Source organism: Musca domestica, unplaced genomic scaffold (assembly GCF_030504385.1).
Source record: "Musca domestica strain aabys unplaced genomic scaffold, Musca_domestica.polishedcontigs.V.1.1 107, whole genome shotgun sequence".
NCBI classification, from domain to species: domain Eukaryota; kingdom Metazoa; phylum Arthropoda; class Insecta; order Diptera; family Muscidae; genus Musca; species Musca domestica.
Window position 1 is genome coordinate 901,778 of NW_026712125.1, and position 26,380 is coordinate 928,157.

General features: G+C 37.4%; 2 protein-coding genes across 2 annotated transcripts; both read left to right on the plus strand.

Moving 5' to 3' along the window:
* The first annotated feature begins 2,426 nt into the window (after window positions 1–2,426).
* On the plus strand, window positions 2,427–8,681 carry LOC101890083 (peritrophin-44-like). Its single transcript, XM_011293226.3, has 2 exons — window positions 2,427–2,551; window positions 7,317–8,681. Exons 1-2 carry the CDS (start codon window positions 2,548–2,550, stop codon window positions 8,591–8,593), a joined length of 1,281 nt encoding a protein of 426 aa, XP_011291528.2. The 5' UTR covers window positions 2,427–2,547; the 3' UTR covers window positions 8,594–8,681.
* Window positions 8,682–13,651: 4,970 nt separating this feature from the next.
* Window positions 13,652–18,665, plus strand: LOC101890246 (uncharacterized). Its single transcript, XM_005181140.4, has 2 exons — window positions 13,652–13,775; window positions 13,846–18,665. Exons 1-2 carry the CDS (start codon window positions 13,772–13,774, stop codon window positions 18,594–18,596), a joined length of 4,755 nt encoding a protein of 1,584 aa, XP_005181197.2. The 5' UTR covers window positions 13,652–13,771; the 3' UTR covers window positions 18,597–18,665.
* Window positions 18,666–26,380: the final 7,715 nt, after the last annotated feature.

The following is a 26,380-nucleotide window of genomic DNA, read 5'->3' on the forward strand; positions in this document are numbered from 1 at the left end:
AGATGAGGGTCAGAATAGAAGCTTACTCTTTTTGGAGATGATCGCAATATATTTAGGGGTTGAAATGGACCAAAAAACTGCAAAATTGTAAGCAGGTCGTAATTATCGCCCGATCCTCACGCACATTTGAATGGGGGTTACCGGACATTGCAAAAGCCAAGCAGTTTTGGATGGCCATCCAAAAATATTCAATGTGTGAAATAGTTTGCCAACTTTTGTAGACAAAATACGAAAATGTCCATTCCAGTGACTTTTTGGAGAATTCACAAATACAGGAAAGACGCACTTCTGACTATTTCGTTAAGGCTGATTTCGTTGAAGAATATAGTCAAATGTCTGTATCTCATATAGATGCGTTTCAGTCAAAATCAATAATAAATGTTAATCTTTTGCCACTTCTGAGAGATTATAGGTCTTTGGGAAATATTGGTTCCAGATCTAGGAAGACCATTTACCAATAAATTGGGAATGAGAAAATTAGTTTAAGTTGCTATTATTCGAAAATTAGAGAACGAAACCTGATGGTTTTCTTTTATTATCTGTCACAATATCTTGTGGAATTCTTTCGACTATCTCGCCTATATAAACTGTATCATTTATTATAGTGTTGTAGGGTATTCAACGGTCGGCCCGCTCGACTGTAGCCTTTGCTTACTTGTTTTTAATTAAAAAAGAATTATTTTGAAAAAAAAATACTTTTGAAAACTTTTTTAGAAAAATCTACAAAAAAATTCTTTCGAAAATTCACCTCAATTTTTTTTTAAATCTTCAAATTTTCCAGATGTATTAAAAATTGTACTGAAAATTTTTTTAGAAAAATCCACAATAAAAATATTGTTTTGAAAATTTGAAAAATATTTTCAAAAAAAAATTAATTTGAATTTTGAATTTTGAAAAAAATTACATTGATTTTTTTTTACAAAATACTACAGTAAATAATTCTTATAAAAAATCAACCCAAAAAATTTTTTTGTTAATCCGCAATAAATTTTTTTGTGGATTTTTCTAAAAAATCAATTTTGAAATTAGTTTTTTTTTAAATATTAATTCTTTCGAAAATTCACCTCATTTTTCATTAAAAATCTACAAATTGTACTGAAATTTTTTTTAGAAAAATGCACAATAAAAATATTGTTTTGAAAATTTAAAAAATATTTTGAAAAAATTAATTTGAATTTATTTTGTTTAGAAAATTCTATTTTTTAAAAAATCCACAATAATTTTTTTAAAGAATTAAATAAAAGAAATATTTGGAAAAAAATTACATTGAAATTTTTTTTTAGAAAAATCCACACTAAAACATTTTTATAAAAAATCAACCCCAATATTTATTTTTTAAAATCCACAATAAAATAGTTCTTTTTTTTGGATTCTTCTAAAAAAAAAAATATAAAGTATTTTTTTTAAATATTTTACAAATTTTAAAAATAATTTTTTAATTGTGGAATTTTTTATACCCTCCACCATAGTATGGAGGGTATATTAAGTTTTTAAGTTTTCATTTTAGACCCCACAAAGTATATATTTCCTTGAGCAGCATAAAATTCTATGTCGATTTAGCGATGCCCGACCGTCCGTCCGTCTGTGGAAATCACTCTAGCTTTCGGACGAAATGAAGTAGATTTATAACATTTTACTCAAATGTATATTATGTCTGCAGGACTTTTGGTATTGAAAATGGGCCATGTAGTTCCACATGGTATAGCCCCCATATAACTGTACCTCCCGATATTCGGTATTTGCATGATTTTAGCGACATTATTTACCGGAATTGTTTCAAATTTGGTATTCGAAGCTCGTAATGAATACTACAGCCTATGACAGAAAATTGTCTGTGCAGGTCCACGTCTTCGAATAGCCCCCATACAACGGTACCTCCCAATATTCGGTACTTTGATGATTTTAGCGACATTATTCGCCGAAATTGTTTCAAATTTGGTATTTGAAGTTCGTAATGGATACTACAGCCTATGGCAGAAAATTGTCTGTGCAGGTCCATATTTTGGATCTATATAATATTACCTTTCTATATTGATGCCCCATGTTTTCATGGTTGGTCTAAATTTTTTTATCTACTTTTGGAGAGACCTAATTTTTAAATCCCTTTAAAATTAAATTTTTGGAAAAAAATATTTTTCTCCTCTCTGACTTCCCCCCTCCCTCCCTGTAAGAGCCCGCCCCTGTTTTCATGTTCGAAATGCTCATTATTTCGGTGTTTGAGTATGTTTCTGATGTTATGTCTATTTTTTGTGCGTTCGACTTCGATTATCGATTGCCAATGTTTTCGATCATGCCAAAGAGTGTCAACCAAATAATAATTTATTAACTCCGGTAGCCGTTATTAGAAGCATGATTAATTTAACATTTATACTTAAGGTACGGTTGGTAAATTATTCAAAGTTAGTTGGGTATTTTAGTAATTGCTGTGTCTCCGATGAACGCCGGAAACGCAAACGGCGCTCCATAGTATTGACACAATATAAATAACAACAAAAAGAAAAAAAAAAGAGAAGAAGAAAATTGGTGATTTTCTTTTGTTTTAGAGAAATGTGTGAGTGTTCAAAAAAAAAAAAAAATCTGAAGAGATTTATGCAGCATTGTAGATTTGTGACATATATGACATTGTGCAATATCAGTAGAGCGTGACCCATATCTTATCGTAATGGTGTTGACAAAATCATGATATTTGTTATTACAAAATAAATAATTTTTTCGAAGCGATTTTGTTAAAAAAAATGAAAATCGAAGACAAATTATTAAAAAATATAAATTATTGGAAAATAAAAACTTGAAAATGTAATTTTCCTAAAAACTAAAGAAGGCTACCCTTCGAAAAATCAAAAATATTGAAATAATTAAATAAAAATTTACATAATACAAGTGAAAGTATCGAACATGTGAGGTGCAAATTTTTGGTGGGTCAATAAAGACCCAGACCCAGAATTATTTTGGATGTGCTCAAAAAAAAAATATCAAAAAATAAAAAAGCAAGAAATAAAATAAAAAAATATATATAAAACATTTTCAATATTTGTTCGGATGGAAGATATTCCCTAAAAATTGACATAATAAAAATAGATAAAGTGCTTAAATTATGAAAAAAAATCTGGCGATCCATTGACATTTAGGGGCTGGGATATTGTTCTGAAAAGGGAGATTTAAACAATTTTTAATTTCATTTAAAAAAAAAAAATAAAAAAATATATTTAAAATTCCATCAAAGAACAAAAAAAGAAAAATATATAGACATGGTCCTTCTCGGAAGCTTAAGGAATTCTGTGCAAAATTGTGAGACCCCAGTGGGGCTAAGGACTCGAAAATTAAATAAAATGTTCAAAGCTAAAAACATGATAAAAGTCGTAAAAAACATGTAATAAAAATTACTGATTATATATGGCCGAAAAATAATGATTTGTAAGGTGTAGCAGTCCAATATTTGGCACCTAGGTTTTTGAGACCCTGTTCCAAAAACATAAAATATTTTAGAAGCCTGGCACATCGGGGGACGACGATATGATGCATTCAAAATAAGCTTTTTAGCGAAGTTATATAAAGAATATATTCATAATATAAAGAACTGAATAGATATGACCGAAAAATAATGATTATTTTATGATACTAGTCCAATATTTGGCACCTAGGTTTCCGAGAAGCTATTCAAAAAACATAAAATATTATAGAAGCCTAGCACATCGGGGTACGAAGATATGATGCATTCAAAATAAGCCTATGAGCGAAGTAATATAAGAAATATATTCATTATATTAAGGACCGATACATATGAGCGGAAAATTATGAATGGCAAGGCCTATCTGCCCAATATTTGGCACCTAGATTTTTGAGACTCTGTTCGGAAAACATAAAATATTATAGAAGCCTGGCACATCTGGGGACGAAGAAATGATGCATTCAAAAAATATATTCATTATATTAAGGACCGATAAATATGAGCGGAAAATTATGAACGGCAAGGCCTATCTGCCCAATATTTGATACCTAGATTTTTGAGACCCTGTTCGAAAAACATAAAATATTATAGAAGCCTAGCACATCGGGGGACGAAGATATGATGTATTCAAAATAAGCCTCTGAGCGAAGTAATATAAAAAAATATATTCATTATATTAAGGACCGATAAATATGAGCGGAAAATTATGAACGGCAAGGCCTATCTGCCCAATATTTGATACCTAGATTTTTGAGACCCTGTTCAAAAAACATAAAATATTATAGAAGCCTGGCACATCGGGAGACGAAGATATGATGCATTCAAAATAAGCCTTTTAGCGAAATAATATATAGAATATATTCATAATATAAAGAACTGAAAAGATATGAACTGAAAAAATAATGATTGTTTTATGATATTAGTCCAATATTTGGCACATAGGTTTCCGGGATCCCGTTTAAAAAACATAAAATATTATAGAAGCCTGGCACATCGGTTAACGAAGATATGGAGCATTCTAAATAAGCCTCTGAGCGAAGTAATATAAAGAATATATTCATAATATAAAGAACTGAATAGATATAGCCGAAAAATAATGATTGTTTTCTGATATTAGTCCAATATTTGGCACCTAGGTTTCCGAGACCGCGTTCCAAAAACTTAAAATATTATAGAAGCCTGGCATTCAAAATAAGCCTCTGAGCGAAGTAATATAAAAAATATTTTCATAATATTAAGGACTGATACATATGAGCGGAAAATTGTGAATGGCAAGGCCTATCTGCCCAATAATTGGCACCTAGATTTTTGAGATCCTGTTCGACATAAAATATCGAAACATAAAATATTATAGAACCCTGGCACACGGGGGCACAAAGATATCTAGCATTCATAATAAGTCTTTTAGCGAAGTTATATAAAGATTATATTCATAATATAAAGAACTGAATAGATATGATCGAAAAATAATGATTTATAAGGCGTAGCACACCAATATTTGGCACCCAGGATTCCGGGATACCGTTTAAAAAACACAAAATATTGTAGAAGTCTGGCACATCGGGGGACGAAGATATGGAGCATTCAAAATAAGCCTCTGTGCGAAGTAATATAAAGAATAAATTCATAATATTAAGGACTGATACATATGAGCGGACAATTATGAATGGGAAGGCCCATCTGCCAATATTTGGCACCTAGATTTTTGAGACCCTGTTAGAGAAACATAAAATATTATAGGAGCCTGGCATATCGGGGCACAAAGATATTTAGCATTCATAATAAGCCTTTTAGCGAAGTAATATGAAGAATATATTTATATTATAAATATCTGAATACATATGGCCGAGAAAATAATAAACGGCTAAGCCTATCAGCTCAATAGTTAGTACCTTGGTTATTGGGACCCTGTTCGAAAAACATAAAATATTATAGGAACCTGGCACATCGGTGCAAAAAGATATGGAGCATTCAAAATAAGCCTCTTTGGGAAAGTAATATAACGAATATATTTATAAAATAAATAACCGAATACATATGGACGACAAAATAATGAAGATATTGGTGTCTCAGCTCAATCTTTGGTACCATAGTTGTCGGGATCCCGTTCCAAAAACATAAAAAATTATAGAAGCCTGGCACTCCGGGGGACGAAGATATGACACATTCAAAATAAGCCACTAAGTCTTCAATGTCAGACGACATCTTTGTTGAAAAAAAGATTTCTGTCTAAAAGATTAACTGCCTCTTATAGAGACCCATACCCTCACCTTCTCTTTTAGAAGATCACCGTACGGGTATTTACAGGAAAACAAAAAAATGATTAAGGGTCTGGAGAATCAATCTAAACATCTTCTTTCCTAGATTTAAAAATTTCCTAGAGGGTCCCTCTTGATAATTTAAAAAAAGCACAGAAGACACCTAAAACTATGCTATGGGGCGCCTAAAAAACCTACAAATCAAAGAGTATTTATTTTGAAAAAAAACCAAGGTCTTAAAAATTTCTACAAAAACTTAGAGGTTTTTCAGGTTTCAGGAAGGACCTCCTAAATATAATCTAAAAAAATCAAGGGTCTAAATATGTAAAAATATACAAGAGCCCTAAAAATCCTACCCCAGGGCTTTTTAGGTATCTGTCAAGGGCTTAAAAATTTTTTAAAATCTAAGAGTCATATCCCCCTTCTTCAAAATTTTCTAAAAAAAATCAAGAATCTAAAAATTTCAAAAAATTCAAGAGCCAGAAAAATCCTGCCCCAGACCTTCTTTAAGTATCTGGCCAATGCAAGTGATTTTTGTAGAGGAATGACCTCTTGAAGAGACTTCCAAGGATGAAATATTTTTCTGAAGGCCAGCTTTAAATATCAGAGAGGGGCTCTTTTTTAAATATTTTAAAAAATGACAGGAGACCCCTAAAAATTTCCTTAAAAATCAAGGATTTTTTTTTCAAAAATCCGCGATCTCTGGGGCTTTTTTTGAAATGTTTGAAAAAAAAAAACAAATTTTCTTAAACTTTATAAATTCTGCGAGATTTGGAGAGGGGCCCTCCTGAAAATATTTTCGAAACTTAGGAGGCTCCTAAACTTATTCTATGAATCTAAAAGTCTCCTAAAAATATTCCAAAAAAAAAAAATGTCTAAATCTCTACGAGCCCTATCCTGCTTCTTCAAGGACTTCCTGAATATATTCCAAAAAAAAATCAAGGGTCGAAAAAGTTTAAAAAAATATAAGAGCCCCAAAAATCTTACCCCAGTGCTGCTTTAAGTATCTGGCCCTTGCAAGGAACTTTTGTAGAAGAATGACCTCTTTAAGAGTCTCCAAAGGAAGAAACATTTTTCTAAAGGATTTCTGTAAATATCAGGTCCTTTCATAGATTTTTTTTGGAAAAAATACCTCTTTAGGGCCCTGCCAATGCTTCATTGCCTCATTTTGCATTCATTCAAAAATGTTTTCAAAAATTTCATTTCAGTTAAGACAGCTATTCTTTAGCTATTAGGGCTCTGGAAGGGTCTTTTTTAAGCATTTTTCTAAAGGCATTCTTTAAATATCAGGTCCTTTCATAGATCTTTTTTGGAAAAAAATACCTCTTCAAGGCCCTGCCATAAAAAATGCTTCATTTTGCATCCATTCTAAAATGTTTTCCAAAATTTCATTTCAGTTAAGACAGCTATTCTTTAGCTATTAGGGCTCTTGAAGGGTTTTTTGTAGAGGAATGACCTCTAAGGATGAAAAAAAATTTTGAAGGCCTGCTTTAGGTCCCAGGCCCCTTCATGGGTCTTAATTGGAAAAAAATCTCCTTTAAGGCCCTTCCAGAAAAAAATGTCTCATTTTTGCATGCCATTCTAAAATTATTTCCAAAATTTCATTTCAGTTAAGACAACCTGGGCCTCGAGGTTCATTGCTGCCGTTACTACCATTTTATTGGTGCTATCATCAGTCCGGCAGACCCTGGGACAAACGACTAACAGCAGCAGCAGCAGCGCCACCACCACCTCTACTACCACCAGCATCATCGACGGTGGCACCAGCCGTAGCAGCAATTTCAGTCCCGACACAATCTGTCCCCTTCTGCCCGACGGAACTAAAATCAAGGATCCACGCTACTGCAATGTCTATATAGTCTGTCAGAATGATACCAGCACCTCGTATTCTTGTGGTCAACAGTTTTTCGATCGCGACACCGGCGAATGTGTCGATCCCGCCACCATAGATTGCCTCTCGAGTAATCCATGTGCCAAGAAGCCAACGGGTTTTGTGGCCGATCCCTATAGCTGCAGCAATTACTACTACTGTTCGAATGGTGTGGGCACGCTGGGCCAGTGTTCGACGGGCCTCAATTATAATCCGGATACCAATAATTGTGTTCGTAATTTTTCGTGTGAGATAACCATGCTGCCGGAGGACTATTGTAATATTGTGCCGGAGGGTGTGTTCATAAAGGTGCCCGGTTCCTGTACGGAATATCAATTGTGTTGGCGAACGGAGCTGTTGAATGGTACCTGTCCCGATGGTTTTTATTACGATGCATATCGTGGCGGTTGTGATTATCCCAGTAATGTTGAATGTGTCGAACATAATTCCCAGCTGCCGAATATACCCGAAGATGTCAAGTGCAGCGAAGCGGGCGTTTTCATTTCGGATGGTGTAACCTGTAATGGTTACTTTTATTGCAGCAGCATTGGTGAGGGGGAGTTTGGTATGCGCCATGGCAATTGTCCAGTGGATCGTTTCTTTGATCCCGCCGATGGCGGCCAATGTGTGCCAAGGACGGATATTGTATGCGAACACAATCGCTGTGTCACCCTGGGCATGGATTTCATACAAATGGCAAGTAATACCGGTGATGGCTGTCGTGGTTTTTCGTTGTGTCAAAATGGCCAGACAATCGGACAGGCATCATGTCCGAGTGGCGAGTATTTTGATGAGTGGTCGCAATTATGTGTGGATCATGTTATTGACTATGTGGCCTGTGCTGGGGATGGTGATAACAGTGCGGATGGCTCGAGTAGCACCAGCACCAGCACCACGACCCCCACGGTGACAGCTGAGCCGGAATCAACCATAAATACCAACTCTGAAGTGGCTGAAAAACTTCTGGCTCTGCCCCAACGAATTTTAACACCAGTTCCCGTTCCACGGCTCACCTAGACTTTCAAATTCCTTATATCCATATATATGTATGTATGTATGTATGTATGTATTTTTTCCCATACGTTCCAAAACTGTATTGAAAAATTAAATTTCAAAATTATTTTTAAAACAATAAATAATTGAAACAGATTTTTTTCTGTGGCTTTTTGGCATTTTTTAAAAGATTATCGCAATAATCTCTTACCCGTGCTATGAAATGATAAGAAGACATTTGGGCGATAAGCAGATTTTTCGAATGCCACAATAAAATTAGACATAGATACTGTTATCGTTGTGGTCGGACAAATATTTTGTGGCAAAAAAATTAGTCTTGCAGGTTTCTAGCAATTATTTCAGATGATACTATATTCAAAGTTGCCCTGCCTCAAAGGTAGGATACTCAGGCATCAAAAAAAAAAAAAAAAAAAAAAAAATTAAAAAATAGATGTAATTTCGGCCGGGCCGATCTTTGAATACCCTCCACCGTTGGGAAGGATTTTGGCAATTTAAAAAAAAAAAAATAAATAAATAAAATAAAAAAAAATAAAAAAAAAATTAAAAAAACAAATAAAAATAAAAAAAATCAGTTAAAAATTCTGTAAAAATTTTAGGGTCTATTCGACGACGTGGACCTGCTTGGGCAACTTTTGTCATAAACCATTACAATATTCAAATGCGAAATTTGAATAAAAAAATTCGGTGAATAATGTACCCAAAATCATCAAAATTCCGAATATATCGTTATATGGGGGGCTATACGAAGACGTGGGCCTGCACAGATAATTTTCTGTCTTAGGCTGTAGCCTCCATTGCGAACTTCAAAAACCAAATTTGAAACAATTCCGGTGAAAAAATGCCGCTTAAATCACCAAAATACCGAAAAAAACGGAGGTACCCTTATATGGGGGCTATACGAAGACGTGAACCTGCACATACAATTTTCTGTCATAGGCTGTAGTACTCATTACGAATTTCAAATACCAAATTTGAAAGAATTCCGGTGAATAATGTCGCTTAAATCACCAAAATACCGAAAAAAGGGAGGTACCGTTATATGGGGGCTATACGAAGACGTGAACCTGCACAGACAATTTTCTGTCTTAAGCTATAGCATCCATTACGAACTTCAAATACCAAATTTGAAACAATTTCGGTGAAAAAATGTCGCTTAAATCACCAAAATACCGAAAAAATGGAGGTACCATTATATGGGGGCTATATAAAAACGTGGACCTACATGGTCCATTTTCAATACCAAAAATCCTGCAGACATAATACACATTTGAGTAAAATTGTATCAACTAACTTCATTTCGTTCGGAAGCTAGAGTGATTTCCTAATCCTCTGACAACCAAATCAATCAAATAAAAATCGCCAAAATATGTTGGACGCCACAAAATTCCGCAGACTCAGTCGCAGTCTAGCCAACTGACTCCTAAATCATTAAAAAAAAAAATATATCATCAACATATGTTGGGCCACACAATATAAAATAATCCAGTAAAAATCATTAATATATGTTGTGCGTTACAAAATTCCGTGAACTCCGTACCAGGCTAGACCTCAGATTCCTAAATTATTCAAATAGAAATCGCCAATATATGTTGGACGCCAAAAAATTCCGCATTCTCAGTCTCAGACTAGTCCTTAGACTCCTAAATAAAAAAAAAACTAAATATTTTGGGCGCCACAATCTAGTCCACAGTCTCCCAAATTACCCAATAAAAATCGAGAATATATTTGGGGCGCCACAAAGTTCCACGTCCTCAGTCTCAGGCTAGTCCTCAGACTCCCGAAATAACCCAATAAAAATCATTAATATATATTGGGCGTTACAAAATTCCGTGAACTCCGTCCCAGGCTAGTCCTCAGACTCCCAAATTACCCAATAAAAATTGAGAATATATTTTGGGCGCCACAAAGTTCCACGTCCTCAGTCTCAGGCTAGCATTCAAACTCCTAAGTCAACTCCCAATAAAAATCACCAAAATATGTTGGGCGCCACAATATGTACTCAGATTCCTGAACCACCCAATAAAAATCTCCAAAATATAATTTGGGCGCCACATAAATTTCGCATCCCCAATCTTTGCTCAGTCCTCAGTTTGGGTTTCTAGCCAAAGTTCCAGGATCTCACTAGCATCATCAGGCTAGTCCTTAGACTTCTACAACACCCAATAAAAATATGTTTCTGGGCGCCACAATATTCCGAGTTCTCAGACTCCGAAATCAACAACATATTTTTGGCGCCAGAAATATTCCGCGTCCTCAGTCTCAGATTCCTAAATGGCCTAAAAAAAAACCCCAAAATATGTTGAGCGCAACATTACTTCGGTGAGCTTTCGTTTTAATTATCGGTAATTGTGACACAATTTGGGCGCCACTCCATTCCTCACTCATATAAGTTGATTACTTTCTCAGAATCTACCAAGATATGTTGGGCGCCACCGAATTCCTAAGGCGTCATTGATAGACCTGAGATATGTTAGGCGCCACAAATTCCGTGGACTCAATGTCATAAATGTAACAGAGACGGATTAGATTTGTTCAGGTTTCCAAGGTTCCTAACATGAGTCCCAAATACCTTTGGAATAAACTTCCTAAAGTTTGTGGATCTCCCAACTCAATCACTTAACCTATTTAAGCAAAATTTTTCATATCCCAAACTGATTATGAAATGACCTATAGATGGCAGCACATTCGAAACCTCCACATTGTGTCGGTATCAATTATCGCAGTGATTCTTATCTCTTCCCAAGCGATTTTGAGGTTCGGCAAAATAATTTAATTCTACTCTTAACGGATTTCACTTAAGATGTCAATTTCTAAACCTGATTGAGATATGACAGATAGATGGCAGCCCATTTTTTGGAAATCCCACTTTCGCAGCTATGAAATGTAGATGACACATTAGAGCAAAACTTAACATCTCTTATGGCGAATTGGGTTTCAAGATCGATTCCATTGCTATTATGACAAAAAAATATTCTCTTAATGGATTATATGACAGATAGATGGCAGGCCATCCATTTTTTTTTTTTGAAATCCCATTTCTGGCAGTTATGACATGTAGATGGCAGCAACACATTTATTTTTTCCGACCTTAACCTAATTTGAGCAAAATTTTTCATATCCCAAAATAATTATGAAATGACCTATAGATGGCAGCACATTCATAACCTCTTCATTGTTTCCCCAGCGATTTTAAGGTTCTGCAAAATAATTACATTCTACTCTTAACCGGATACAATTAAGATATTCATTTCTAATCCTGATTGTGATATGATAGATAGATGGCAGGAAAACTTATTTATTTTTTCCGACCTTAACCTATTTAAGCAAAATTTTTCATATCCCAAAATAGTTGTGAAATGACCTATAGATGGCAGCACATTCATAGCCTCTTCATTGTTTCCCCAGCGATTTTAAGGTTCTGCAAAATAATTACATTCTACTCTTAACAGAATACAGTTAAGATATTCATTTCTAAACCTGATTGTGATGTGATAGATAGATGGCAGTCCATCCATTGCTTTCAAAATAGTCACAGCTATGACATAGCTATGACATGTAGATGGCAGCCCAAACTTATTTATTTTTTCCGACCTTAACCGACTTGAGCTAAATTTTTCATATCCCAAAATAATTTTGAAATGACCTGTAGATGCCAACACTATCGAAAACTCCACATTGTGTCGGTATTTTATCATCTTCCCCAGCGATTTTGAGGTTCGGCAAAATAATTTCATTCTACTCTTAACGGATTTCACTTAAGATGTCAATTTCTAAACCCGATTGAGATATGACAGATAGATGGCAGCCCATCCATAGATAGCCCATCAATTTGTTTCAAAATCCATTGTTGCAGTTACGACATGGCGAATTGAGTTTCAAGGTCGATTCCATCGCTATTATGAGAAAAAAATTATACTTTTAATAGATTATGTGACAGATAGATGGCAGGCCATCCATTTTTTTTTGATATCCCATTTTCGCAGTTATGACATGTAGATGGCCGGCAAAACTTATTTATTTTTTCCGATCTTAACCTATTTAAGCAGAGTTTTTCATATCCCAAACTAATTATGAAATGGCCTAAAGATGGCAGCACGTTCATAACCTTTTCATTGTTTCCGCAGCGATTTTAGATTCTGCAAAATAATTACATTCTACTCTTAACAGAATACAGTTAAGATATTCATTTCTAAATCTGTTTGTGATATGATAGATAGATGGCAGCACATCCATTCCTTTCAAAATTCTCACAGCTATTACATGCAGATGGCAGCCCAAACTTATTTATTTTTTCCGACCTTAACCTAATTTGAGCAAAATTGTTCATATCCCAAAATAGTTGTGAAATGACCTATAGATGCCGGCACATTTGAAAACTCCACATTGTGTCGGTATCAATTATCGCAGTGATCTTTATCTCTTCTCAAGCGATTTTTTGAAATCCCATTTTCGCAGTTATGACATGTAGATGGCAGCAAAACTTATTTATTTTTTCCGACCTTAAGCCAAATAATTATGAAATGACCTATAGATGGCAGCACATTCATAGACTTAACATTGTCTCAGTCATCACTTATCACTTTATCTCTACCGCCAAAGACTTTATGGTCCTGCAATTTGTCATAACAGCTAGCTAAATATTATATTCCGGTGAATCGTGTCTCTTTATCGGAAATCAGTTGACGGTTCTTTTTCTTCGTTTCTTTCTGACTCTAATATCTCTAAGATTGTTAAACAAACAATCACGATTAGGGAAAGTACTTAAGAGCCAATTGAGAGAATTGCATGTATTGACAAGAAGTTCCCCACGCAGATGGGGTGGGTGACTGTGCGCCCTGGGTTCAGAGAAATCATATTGAGTTTGTTTGAGGGAATTAATTTTGCGAAGAAAAAAAAAATGGCTTTGGTATATGGGCTTGTTGTCGTCGTCGGTTATCAGGTGGCCGGCCACACACATATATTATAGGCCCATAAAACTTGTCGAAATTTATGGCTGTTGTTTTGAAGGGGTATTTTTGTGTTTTTTCTTCGTTTTGGGAGAAAACTTTCACTGGCAGCCGCTAGTCTGGCACAGATTGCTATCTGAAACGGTTTGGGGAGATTTTTACGGAAGATCCAGAAGAAGAAAAAAAAGGGTATCGAATTTCTTGAAAAAAAAAAAAAAAATAAATAAATAAAACCATGGGTGAGTTCGGAAGGAATTTTGCAGGAAGTTATGTGTGAAAATATTAATTTCGGTTTTCCTCTTTTTCCAGTCCCCCCTCGAATTGGAGGAAAAAAATTGGTTGTACTTTTATACCTAATTTGCTGGAGTATTGGCCGACTGTTGGCCCAGGATTTTGGGGTGTTTGATCCCAAGCTCTTGTGTTCCCAGCTGAGAAATGGCACCGTATTCAAAGATCCAAGATATTGTGATCGCTCGATTGAATGCCGCACCGGTGAGGAGGAGAAAATAAGCAAATGTCCTCGCGATTTGTATTACGATCGACAAAGTGGCCAATGTGTCCAGCCCTCGGCCGTGGAGTGCCTGAACAGTGAACCTTGTTTGTATTACAATTGGGAATTTGTAACCTATCCGTATTCCTGTCAGGGCTATTACTACTGTACCAATGGCCATTCTGTGTATGGCGAATGTACCCAGGGTTCCCATTTCAATCCCCACACCATTAGCTGTGAGGAGAGCTATGAGTGCAACATAACCCTATATCCGGAAAGTTATTGTAACATGGTGGCCGATGGTGTGCCCATCAAGGATCTGAAGTCTCAGGATGGTTTTGAAATTTGCTGGAATGGTGTAGAATATCATGGAACATGTCCGGGGGGTCATGAGTTTGAGGCCTTGACGGGCCGTTGTGTCAGGGACTCACCACCAGAAAATGGGCCTGAAACCCACTTCGATCCCAAGGAATTGTGTGGCCGTTTGCCCATGGGCACCAGGATAAAGGATCCCAGGAGCTGTGATGTATATTTCGAATGTGGAGATGGGATGATTACTTCCGCCAGCTGTGGAGATTTGTATTTTGATCGCAACAAGGGCAACTGTAAGGAGCCACAGGAAGTGGAATGTCTGAGTCGACAGCCTTGTGAAAATAAAAATGGCATTTTCTCGGCAGATCCCTACTCCTGCCAGGGATTTTACTACTGTGACCAAGGCATGGGCCTGCAGTTCGAATGCAAGGATAACAGTAGCTTCAATCCCCAAACGAAACTCTGTGACGGACAATACCAATGTGCAGTAAATTTATATCCTGATGATCTGTGCAACCTCGTTGGTGAGGGGGTTGGTATTCAGGATCCCAACGATCCGGCAGCCTATCAAAAATGCCTGGGAAATGTTTTGCAAAACTTCACCTGTCCAGAGCATACAATTTACGATGGGCGCTCCGGCGAGTGCAAGGCTCTACCCCAAACACCCAAATTCAATCCCTACGACCTCTGCCCCCTCTTGCCCAACGGCACGGCCATCAAGGATCCTCGTTATTGCAACATTGCCATATTGTGCATGAATGACACAAGCCTTACCACATCTTGTGATCAGTTCTATTTCGATTTGGCCAATGGTTTTTGTGGCCAACCCGAGCTTCTGCCATGCCTCTCCAGCCAACCATGTCTGGACAAAGATAATGTCCTTGTGGCCGATCCCTATTCCTGTCAGTCGTATTACAAATGTAAAAAGGGCATCGGTCATTACAAGGAGTGCTCGAAGGGTAAACTATTCAATCCTGCCAAGGGGGAGTGTAAAAAAGATTATGTCTGCAACATAACCATGTATCCGGAGGATATGTGTAACATTGTCCGGGAGGGGGTTAAGATCAAGGATCCTTCAACGGAAAATGGTTATCAATTTTGTAAGAACGGTGTTTTGCTGAGTGACACCTGTCCGGAGGGATTTGTTTACGATGCATTTAAGGGGATGTGCACCAGGGATGTGGAAAGGCCAGAGGAAACGACAATATGGCCGGAAACCAGCACAGAGGCCACAAAGGAAACTCCGACAACTGAAGGACCAACATCTGAAATTACTCCAGGAACCACTGAAGCACCAGAGGTTACCAACAGCCCTGGAAATCCAGGCGCGTCGACAACTGAAACGCCCAGCGAAACAACCAAAGATCCCGAAATGACGGGGAAACCTGAAACGACGACTTCTGAAAGACCTGAGATAACCTCTACAAATTCTCCTGAAATCACTGAGTCAACCAGCGAGCCACAAACGACAGGAAAACCAGAAACTTCGACAACAGAAATGCCACCAGAGACCAGCAAGAAACCTGAGACAACAAGGGTGCCTGAATCGACTGAAAATCCTGAGACTTCAACACCGGAAATTCCACCAGGAAGTACCGAAAATCCTGAGACAACGAGGGAACCTGAAATGACTGGAAATCCTGAAACTTCAACACCGGAAACCACACCAGGAAGTACAGAAAATCCTGAGACAACACCGAAAACTTCGACACCGGAAACCACACCAAGAAGCACCGAGAAACCTGATACAACCAAAGAACCTGAAACGACTGGAAATCCTGAAACGTCGACACCGAAAACCACACCAGGAAGTACCGAAAATCCTGAGACAACACCGGAAACTTCGACACCGGAAACCACACCAGGAAGCACCGAGAAACCTGAGACAACTAGGGAACCTGATACTACGGGAAACCCCGAAACGTCAACACCTGAATCCACCCCAGCAACTACTCAGGAACCAGAGGTCACCAAGGATCCCCAAACGACGGGAAATCCCGAAACTGAAATCCCACCAGGAAGCACCGAGAATCCTGAGACAACGAGGGAACCTGAAACGACGGTAAACCCCGAAACTTCGACACCGGAAACCTCACCAGGAAGTACCGAAAATCCTGAAACAACACCTGAAACTTCGACTCCGATAACCACACCAAGAAGCACCGAGAAACCTGAGACAACGAGGGAACCTGATACGACTGAAACCCCCGAAACTTCGACACCGGAAACCACACCAGGAAGCACCGAGAACCCCGAGACAACGAGGGAACCTGAAACGACTGGAAATCCTGAAACGACGGGAAACCCTGAAACTTCGACACCGGAAACCACACCAGGAAGCACCGAGAAACCTGAGACAACCAGGGAACCTGAAACGACTGGAAACCCCGAAACTTCAACAGCTGAATCCACCACAGGAACCACACAAGGACCCGAGGTCACCAAGGATCCCCAAACGACGGGAAACCCTGAAACTTCGACACCGAAAACCACACCAGGAAGCACCGAGCAACCTCAGACAACCCAGGAGCCAGAAAATCCTGAAACGTCGGCATCGACAGAAATGCCCTCAGAAACGACCACCGCATCTCAGACCACCTGGCAACCCGAGACGACTGAAAACTCCACAATCGAAACGACTACGGAATCTGGAAATTCCGAATCATCAACGCCTTCGGCAACTGAGCCAACTACCCAAGTCACCGAACCAGCTGAAACTACTCCAACTCCCACCACCGATGCCCCGGAATCCCATGAACCAACCAAAAGACCAGAAAATCCCGATCCAATTTTACCCGAAAACCCCAAGGAACGCTTTAATGCCTCCACCATTTGCCCTCTGCTCCCACATGGTACTCGGATCAAGGATCCAAATTATTGTAATATCTATATTGAATGCCAGAATGATACAAATGTTCGGGGTAGCTGTGATGACCTTTATTTCGATGCCAAAACTGGAAAATGTCAAGACCCTGGCACGGTGCGTTGTCTCTCCAGCCAACCATGCTTGGATAAGGATGGTGTCTTTGTTGCCGATCCCTATTCGTGTGAAACCTATTACTATTGCTCGCAGGGTGTGGGCATTCGGGGTAAATGTAGTTCGGGTATGTTTTTCAATCCGGACACGGGCTATTGTGTTCGGGACTTTTTCTGCCCCAACGGTCCCTATCCCGAGGATATGTGTAACATTGTGCCGGATGGCGTGAATATCCAGGTTCCCCAGCAATCCATGGAGTATCAGACATGTTGGGATTCGATATTGTATAATAACACCTGTCCGGAAACGTTTGTCTTTGACACTGGCCTGGGTTATTGCATCCCCACGGGACCCATACAGGATCCCTCGGATTTGGATTCCTCATTTCGTCCCGATCTCTATTGTCCCTATGTGGCCAATGGTACCCTGATTAAGGATCCCCGTTATTGTGATACCTATGTGGAGTGTATGAATGACACATATATACCCCATGCCTGTCGGGTGGGTCTGCATTTCGATTTGGAAAGTTTGAGCTGTACCGCTCCCGATGTGGCCAATTGTCTGACCATCAAACCCTGTCGCCACAAACATATGGTCAATGTTGCTGATCCTCATTCCTGCAGCCGTTATTTGTATTGCTTTAATGGCATTGCCAATCGGGTGCAATGTCCTCCGGGCCAGAATTTCAATCCCGAAACGGGTTTGTGTAACGCCAATTATCGCTGTAAGATTGAGCTTTTCCCCGATGACACGTGCAACATAATTCCCCAGGGGGTGGGTATTAAAAAATACATTGCCGAGGACAATGGGTATCAGGTTTGTGTTGACAAAAATTTGGAAGCCCGTTTCTGTGCCGTTGAATGGACCTATGACATCTTCAGTGGGGAATGTTTGCCGCCCGTCATCAAATGTACCCAAGATGGCGTGTTTATATCCGATGGCAATACCTGTGATGGTTATTACTATTGTATGGCTACCAAGGAGGGTTTCACCATGATTTATGGCCGCTGTCAAACGAATCGTTTCTTTGATCCCTCCGATGGTGGACGTTGTGTGGTGCGTACCAATATTGCCTGTCGTCATGATCGTTGTGTCACCCTGGGCTATAATGGCATTCAGCTGGCCAATGTGTTTGGTGATGGCTGTCGCGGATTTGCCATATGTCAGGATGGCAAGGAGATTGGAAGGAATGTTTGCCCCGCTAAACTTTATTTCGACGAGGCCAGCCAAAGGTGTGAGTCACACGAAGTCAACTACAGGGCGTGCGAAGTGATGGGGTAGAATTAAAAAAAATGTAAATAAATGTAAAAAGAAGATATGAAAGAAGAAGATATGAAAATATAGTTAAAGGATATATAAGGTTCGCCTGTGGCTTCATTTCATCCTCCTAACTCAGTACTGAAACAAAAGTTGGGATCTAGGATTTCCTCAGGCAAAACTGGTTGGATTTTTGACATTGTGCTGCCATCTATTTGTCATGTGTCAATTGAATTTCAGGTATTTTAGGTAGATTAAAAAAATATATGAAAAGTGGCACGTGCAGAAACAGATACCGCAAAAAGTAGACTTTAGATGTCCAAAAATATTTTGAGAAACCAGCAAACAAGACTTTCGAAACCTTGGCCCTGGTGCTGCCATCTATCTGTCAAATTTATTTACTGTACTGAATTTTAGATGGAACCTGAGATAAAATATCTAGTCTCTAAATATTTTTTGTCATGAAATCAAGACGAAAGCTCGAGGGGGCTCTTCATTTTGCCTGCATGAGGAATCTAGACGGTCTATATTGTGTAATTGCAACGCCATCTACAGGTCACCCTTTAATTTTTTTAAATTAAAATCTTTCTTTAAGAAACTTTTTTCGAAGGGTAACCCAACCTATTTTGAAAGTTGGGACGAGATAATTCGAAAAATTTAAGGGCTTTGATGCCCAAAACTGCTTTGGCACGCCAGGAAACAAGACTCAAATGTGCTGCCATCTATTTGTCAAATTTATTTAATGTACTGAATTTTAGATGGAACCTTAAACAAAATATCTAGTCTCTAAATATTTTTTGTCATAAAACCAAGACGAAAGCTCGAGGGGCCTTGTCATTTTGACTGGATGAGGAATCTAGACGGGCTATATTGTGCAATTGCAACGCCATCTATAGGTCATTTCATAACTTTTTTTAAATTAAATTCTTACACTAAGAAACTATTTTTGAGGTGTAACCCAACCTTTTTTTGAAAGTTGGAACAAGATAACTCGACAAATTAAAGGGCTCTGATGCCCAATACTGCTTTGACACGCCAGGGAACAAGACTCAAATGTGCTGCCATCTATCTGTCAAATTTTATGTACTGTACTGAATTTTAGATGAAACTTTAAACAAAATATCTAGTTTCTAAATGTTTTTTGCCAATAAAACCAAGACGAAAGCTCGAGGGGCCTGGTCATTTGGCCTGCATGAGGAATCTAGACGGACTATATTGTGTAATTGCAACGCCATCTATAGGTGATTTCATATATATATATTTTTAAATTAAACCTCTTTTTTGAGGTGTAACCCAACCTTTTTTGAAAGTTGGGACGAGATAATTCGAAAAATTAAAGGGCTCTGATGGCCAAAACTGCTTTGACGCGCCAGGAAACAAGACTTAAATGTGCTGCCCTCTATCTGTCAAATTTATTTAATGTACTGAATTTTAGATGGAACCTTAAACAAAATATCTGGTCTCTAAATGTTTTTTTTTGTTGTCATAAAACCAAGACGAAAGCTCGAGGGGCCTTGTCATTCTGTCTGGATGAGGAATCTAGACGGGCTATATTGTGTAATTGCAACGCCATCTATAGATCATTTCATAACTTTTTTTGTAAATTAAATTCTTACACTAAGAAACTTTTTTTGAGAGGTAACCCAACCTTTTTTAAAAGTTGGGACGAGATAATTCGAAAAATTAAAGGGCTTTGATGCCCAAAACTGCTTTGACACGCCAGGAAACAAGACTCAAATGTGCTGCCATCTATCTGTCAAATTTTATGTACTGTACTGAATTTTAAATGAAACTTTAAACAAAATATCTAGTTTCTAAATGTTTTTTGCCAATAAAACCAAGACGAAAGCTCGAGGGGCCTGGTCATTTGGCCTGCATGAGGAATCTAGACGGACTATATTGTGTAATTGCAACGCCATCTATAGGTAATTTCATAACTTTTTTTAAATTAAATTCTTAAACTAAGAAACTTTTTTCGAAGGGTAACCCAACCTTTTTTGAAAGTTGGGACGAGATAATTCGAAAAATTAAAGGGCTCTGATGGCCAAAACTGCTTTGAAACGCCAGGAAACAAGACTCAAATGTGCTGCCATCTATCTGTCAAATTTATTTAATGTACAGATTTTTAAATGGAACTTTAAACAAAATATCTGGTCTCTAAATGTTTTTTTTTTGCCATAAAACCAAGACGAAAGCTTGAGGGGCCTTGTCATTTTGCCTGCATGAGCAATCTAGACGGGCTACATTGTGTAATTGCAACGCCATCTATAGGTCATTTCATAACTTTTTTTTGTTAATTAAATTCTTTCACAAAAGAAACTTTTTTCGAGGTGTAACCCAACCTTTTTTGAAAGTTGGGACGAGATAACTCGACAAATTAAAGGGCTCTGATGCCCAAAACTGCTTTGACACACCAGGAAACAAGACTCAAGTGTGCTGCCATCTATCTGTCAAATTTCATATACTTAAAGGGGATTTTGGATCGGACCTTTAGCTTAGATTCCACCGTTTATCTATTGTGAGCTATGAGAACAAACCGAAAACTTGAGGACTCCTTTGGATTTTGAATCGATGAGGAAACAAGGCGGACGGCATTCCTTAATAGTAACGCCATCTATCCGTCATCGAATAACACAATTTTCTTTTATTAAAATCTCAAATTAAAAAAATCATCATCTTACTAAAAGTGGCAGCTTAAAGAAAATAGAGAGGAGTTCAATGTGATTGTGATAGCCGAATATGAAACAAAGTAGAGTTAGTGAGGACACAGAATTGCAACACTGCCATCTATATGTCATGTTATAGCTCAATATCATGTTTGGTGGGAAGATTTCAAGCAAACGTTGACGACTGTTGTCTGTCATAAAAAAACTCCGCAAAAAAGTTAAAGAGTGCAGGTATCCAAAACTATTTTGGCCACCTAGGAAACGAGACGCATTGTGCCATCTATCGGGGAAATACTACATACTTTAAGGGGGTTTTAAATGGGACCTTCAACTTAAAATCTGAACCCTGAAATAAGAATTAGCTATGAACTTAGTTGATTAGTTACTCTGACTGATAATGGCTTTATATTTAGCGGATAGCGAATATTTGGGCAACCGAGGAAACGAGACTTATTGTGTCGCCATCTATCGGTGAAATACCACACACTTTAAAGCGGTTTTAAATAGAAGCTTAAACTACAAATCTACCCTCTATATATAGTTTGTTATGAAAGAAGAATTAGCTATTAACTTAGTTGAGAGTCCCACCGTTGCTCTAACTGATAATGACATTTAGCGGGTAGATGGCGCCACACCAAACATTTTTTTTTATTTTTAAGTACGCCACATGTTTGAGGAGGTTTAACCAATGGTTTTCATTCCCTCAAATGATACAGACGTTAGATTTTAGCTGACCTTTCATATGAACAAAAAATATTACTGATTCTTGTATTCTATTCGACGTATAGATGGTGTCAAAGCGAGTATCTCCTTCAAGCAAACTCATCCAATGTTTCAGGTCATTAAGTCATCGTTAAAAACTTCTGAGAAAATGTAGAAATCGAATGAACAATTAATTATTAGAATATAATTATTTAGCTAAGAAGAATTAGTAAGCTGAGACTTCCGCCATTGCTCTGACTGATCGTGACATTATATTTAGCGAATAGATGGCGCCACAGCGAACATTTTTGTCTTTCGCTAAGTGCCACCATATCTTTGAGAAATATTAAGCAACAATTTCCACCTCTCAAAATGATACAGACATGATACATACTTTAAATTTTAGCCCCCCTGTCATATAATCAACATATTCTATACGACTGATAGATGGCGCCACAGCGAACTTTAAGCAAACACATCCAATGTTTGAGGTCATTAAGTCATGGCCAAAAATTCCTAAAATCGTGAGAAAATATACAAATCAATTGAAGAATACTATTTCAGTTGAGACTTCTACTATTGCTCTGACTGATTGTTTCGATTTATTTGGTGGATAGAAGGCGCCACAGCGAGCATTTCCTTTTTTTGGTCAAGGTCATTAAGTCGTAGTTAAAGACTTCTGAAATCAGTAAAATTCAATTGAAGAATATTAATTTAGCTGAGACTTCCTCCATTCCTTTGACTGATTGTGACTTTTTATTCTACGGATAGATGGCACCATAGCATTTCGTTAATAAAAGACCTCATATGTTTGAGGAATATTTAGTAATAATTTCCCTTCCTCAAAATAGTACACACATGACACACAAGTGGCATCACACTATATTTATTTTAGCCTTAAAAAAGTTCAGTTCAATGACGACAATCTCTCAAAATGACAAATAGATGGCAGTAGATTAGGGTAATGTATCCTAGTTCTCTTCTCTTAAGAGAGTAGCGCAAAGATGCCAATCTTTCAAAATGATTGTAAAATCTCACATAGATGGCAGCAGAGTATATGAATGCATCCAAGCTCTTTTATTTACTTCAAGTTCCAGTTTTTGCGCTATCACTCATCTCCTCTCCACTTTTTTAGCCTTCGTCGCCCTGCCATACAATAATAATACATGATTCTAATGAAGCGTATCTCTATGTCTGAAATCAGTTAAAAGTTCCATTTTCAATAACAAACCAGTAAAGAAATTAGATAAAGATATATATGGGAGCTATATCCAAATCTGAACCGATCTCGATAAAATTTGGCAAAGATATTTCTGAGCTGTATTTGATACATTTCCTTGAATATCGTTGTTACGGAGTGCATATTACGGCTGTGGTTAACAAATATAACAAATCGGATGAACAATATATATGGGAGCTATAGCTATATCTGAACCGATCTTCATTAAATTTGACGGTCGTATGTGCCAAATGCCATCCCATTTGGGCAAATATTAGAAGTTTGGTGCACAATCCAAGGTAAATCGGACGAAGTTATATATGGGAGCTATATCCAAATCTGAACCGATCTCGATAAAATTTAGCAAATGCATTTCTGAGCTGTATTTGATATATTTTCCCAAATATTGTAGTTACAGAGTGCATATTACGGCTGCGGAGGACAAAAATAACAAATCTGATGAACAATATATATGGGAGCTATAGCTATATCTGAACCGATTTCGATCAAATTTGGCATACTTATTTTCAGGCCTAATTTGGTTATATGTGCCAAATTCTATCCCATTTGGGCAAATATTACACGTTTGGTGCACAATAGAAGGCAAATCGGAAGAAGATATATATGGGGGAGCTATATCTAAATTTTTACCGATAATCTCTAATTTCAATAGCGTTCGTCCTTGGGCCAAACAAATGATTTGTACAAAATTTCATCTCAATCGGATAAAAAATGTAGGTCGCAGGTCGTTCACAAGAATACATGGACAGACGGACGGACGGACTGACATGCATAAATCAACTCAGAAAATGATTCTATGGAGATCCTCAAAAGTAACTATGGATCTATCTCGCTTCCTTCTCCATGTTACAAACAAATGCACAAAGACATAATACCCTTACCACTATGTGGTGTAGAGTATAAAAAGCTAGGTCGATAATTGGATGCAATATCATTCTGGATGACAATTGGGTTTTGTATTGGGGATAGATGGCGCTACAAAAATAATCATTTTCATTTTAGTGACTGTAAAATGACGCATAGATGGCGTCAGAGTATGCCAATGTATTCAAGCTCTTTTCTTTATTTCAAAATTCCTTCTTTAGCATTCGGCGACCTGCTGTTCAATGAAAATACATAATTCCAATAAATCGTATCTCTTTGTCGGAAATAAGTTAAAGGTTCCTTTTCGATAAAAAAAAAGCTATGTTGATGTTGACTACAGGTTTTTGCATTACGGATAGATGGCGATAATTATGTTTATATTAGGGAACCATCTGTTAAAGAAAAAACAGTTTATAATTTCCATTTCGTAAAATTATACAAAAATGACATATAGATGGCAGCATACTATCCGAATTTTACTATCAATAGATTACAGCAAGGATGTCCATCTCTAAACACGGTAAATGATTGACATAAAGATGTCAGCACAATAATATTATATTTTCAAGCACTCTTTCTCTATCTCTCTCTATTTTTATTTCAAAATCTATTTTTATAATCTCACCTCACCTATCTCCTCCCCAGCCATTTTAACATTGATAAATAATTGATTTCGTTGATACGGTGTACTACTACTCTAGATGACAATTGATGGTCATGAGGGATAGATGGCGTCACAATAATTACGTTTTTATTAGGGTACCATCTATAATCCATTTCCACACTCTCAACTATCTCAATCCCAACTGATTTGGATCTCGACGCTCTGGCACGCAATTAAAATATAATTTCGAATAGTATCTCGGACTGATAAGTTCGGATTGAGAAATAATGGGGTGTACTACTGCTCTAGATGACTATTTGGATTTCGTATTACGAACAGATGGCGCCACAGCGAAAATTATATTTATATAAGTGCACCATCTAGTGGAGGAAGATTAAGTGACGATTTCATCTCTCCTAAGTATACCAAATAAAATATAGATGGCAGCACATTTTCTGAATTTTAATCTCAATAGATTACAGCAATGATGCCCATCTCTAAACACGGTAATGAATCTTTTTTTTCAAAATTACTTTTAATACTCCCACCTATCTCCACCTCAATTTATTTGAACCTCGACGCTCTGGTACGCAATCAAAATATAATTTCGACGAATAGTATCTCGGACTGATAAGTTGGCTATCTTCAGATGATAAATAATCGAATTCGGACAGATGGCGCCACAGCGAAAATTATATTGATATAAGTGCACCATCTTTTGGAGGAAGATAAAGTGACGATTTCATCTCTCCTACAATAAAATATAGATGGCAGCACGTTTTCTGAATTTTTATCGCAGTAGATTACAGCAAAGATGCCCATCTCTAAACACGGTAATGAAATGACATACAGATGGCAGCACAAAAACATTACATTTTCTCTTTCTCTTTTTTTCATAATCCTTTTTACACTCCCACCTATCACCATCTCAATTTATTTGGACCTCGACGCTCTGGAACGAAATGAAATGACGAAGAGAAACACTAAGCGATGGTTTTATCTCTCTAAATTATATCAAATCGAAATATAGATGGCAGCACACTCTCTTAATTTTACTCTCAATAGATTACAGCAAGGATGCCTATCTCTCAAGAGAATTAAGTACTGGCATATAGATGGCAGCACAAAAAATTATATGCTCTTCTTCTCTCTTTTTCATATCAAAATCCCATTTTTAATTCCGATGACTTTTGGTTTTACGGACAGATGGCGCCACAACGAAAATTATATTTACGTTAGTGCACCATCTGTTAGAGGAAAATTAAGCCATGATTTCATCTTTTCAAATTATACCAAAACGCTCTTTTTCTATTTTTTTCTCTCTCCCCCCCCCCCATTTTCTTTTGGTCCCGACGCCCTGGAATACAATTAAAATATAATTCCAATGAAGAGTATCTCTTCATCTGAAATCAGTTTATGGGTTCTTGTTATGGGTTCTATCTTTAGATTGATAAAGAGAAAGCAATTTGTATGATGAGTTCGACGATTAGGGGAACTACTTGAGATTCAATCGGGTGCGAATTGCATAGAATGGCAAGTAGTTCAATGGGTCTAGAGGGAGGTGGCTGACTATGCCAACCAGCGTCATGGATTCAGAGAAATATTATTGAAGTAAAAAAAAAACGAAACAAAACAAAACTCCCGGCTGTGCTGCCGGCTTTTATCAGCTGGTAGCCGCCATATATTATCGGCCCCCTAATACTTGTCCGAAATTTATGGCCATTACTTTAGG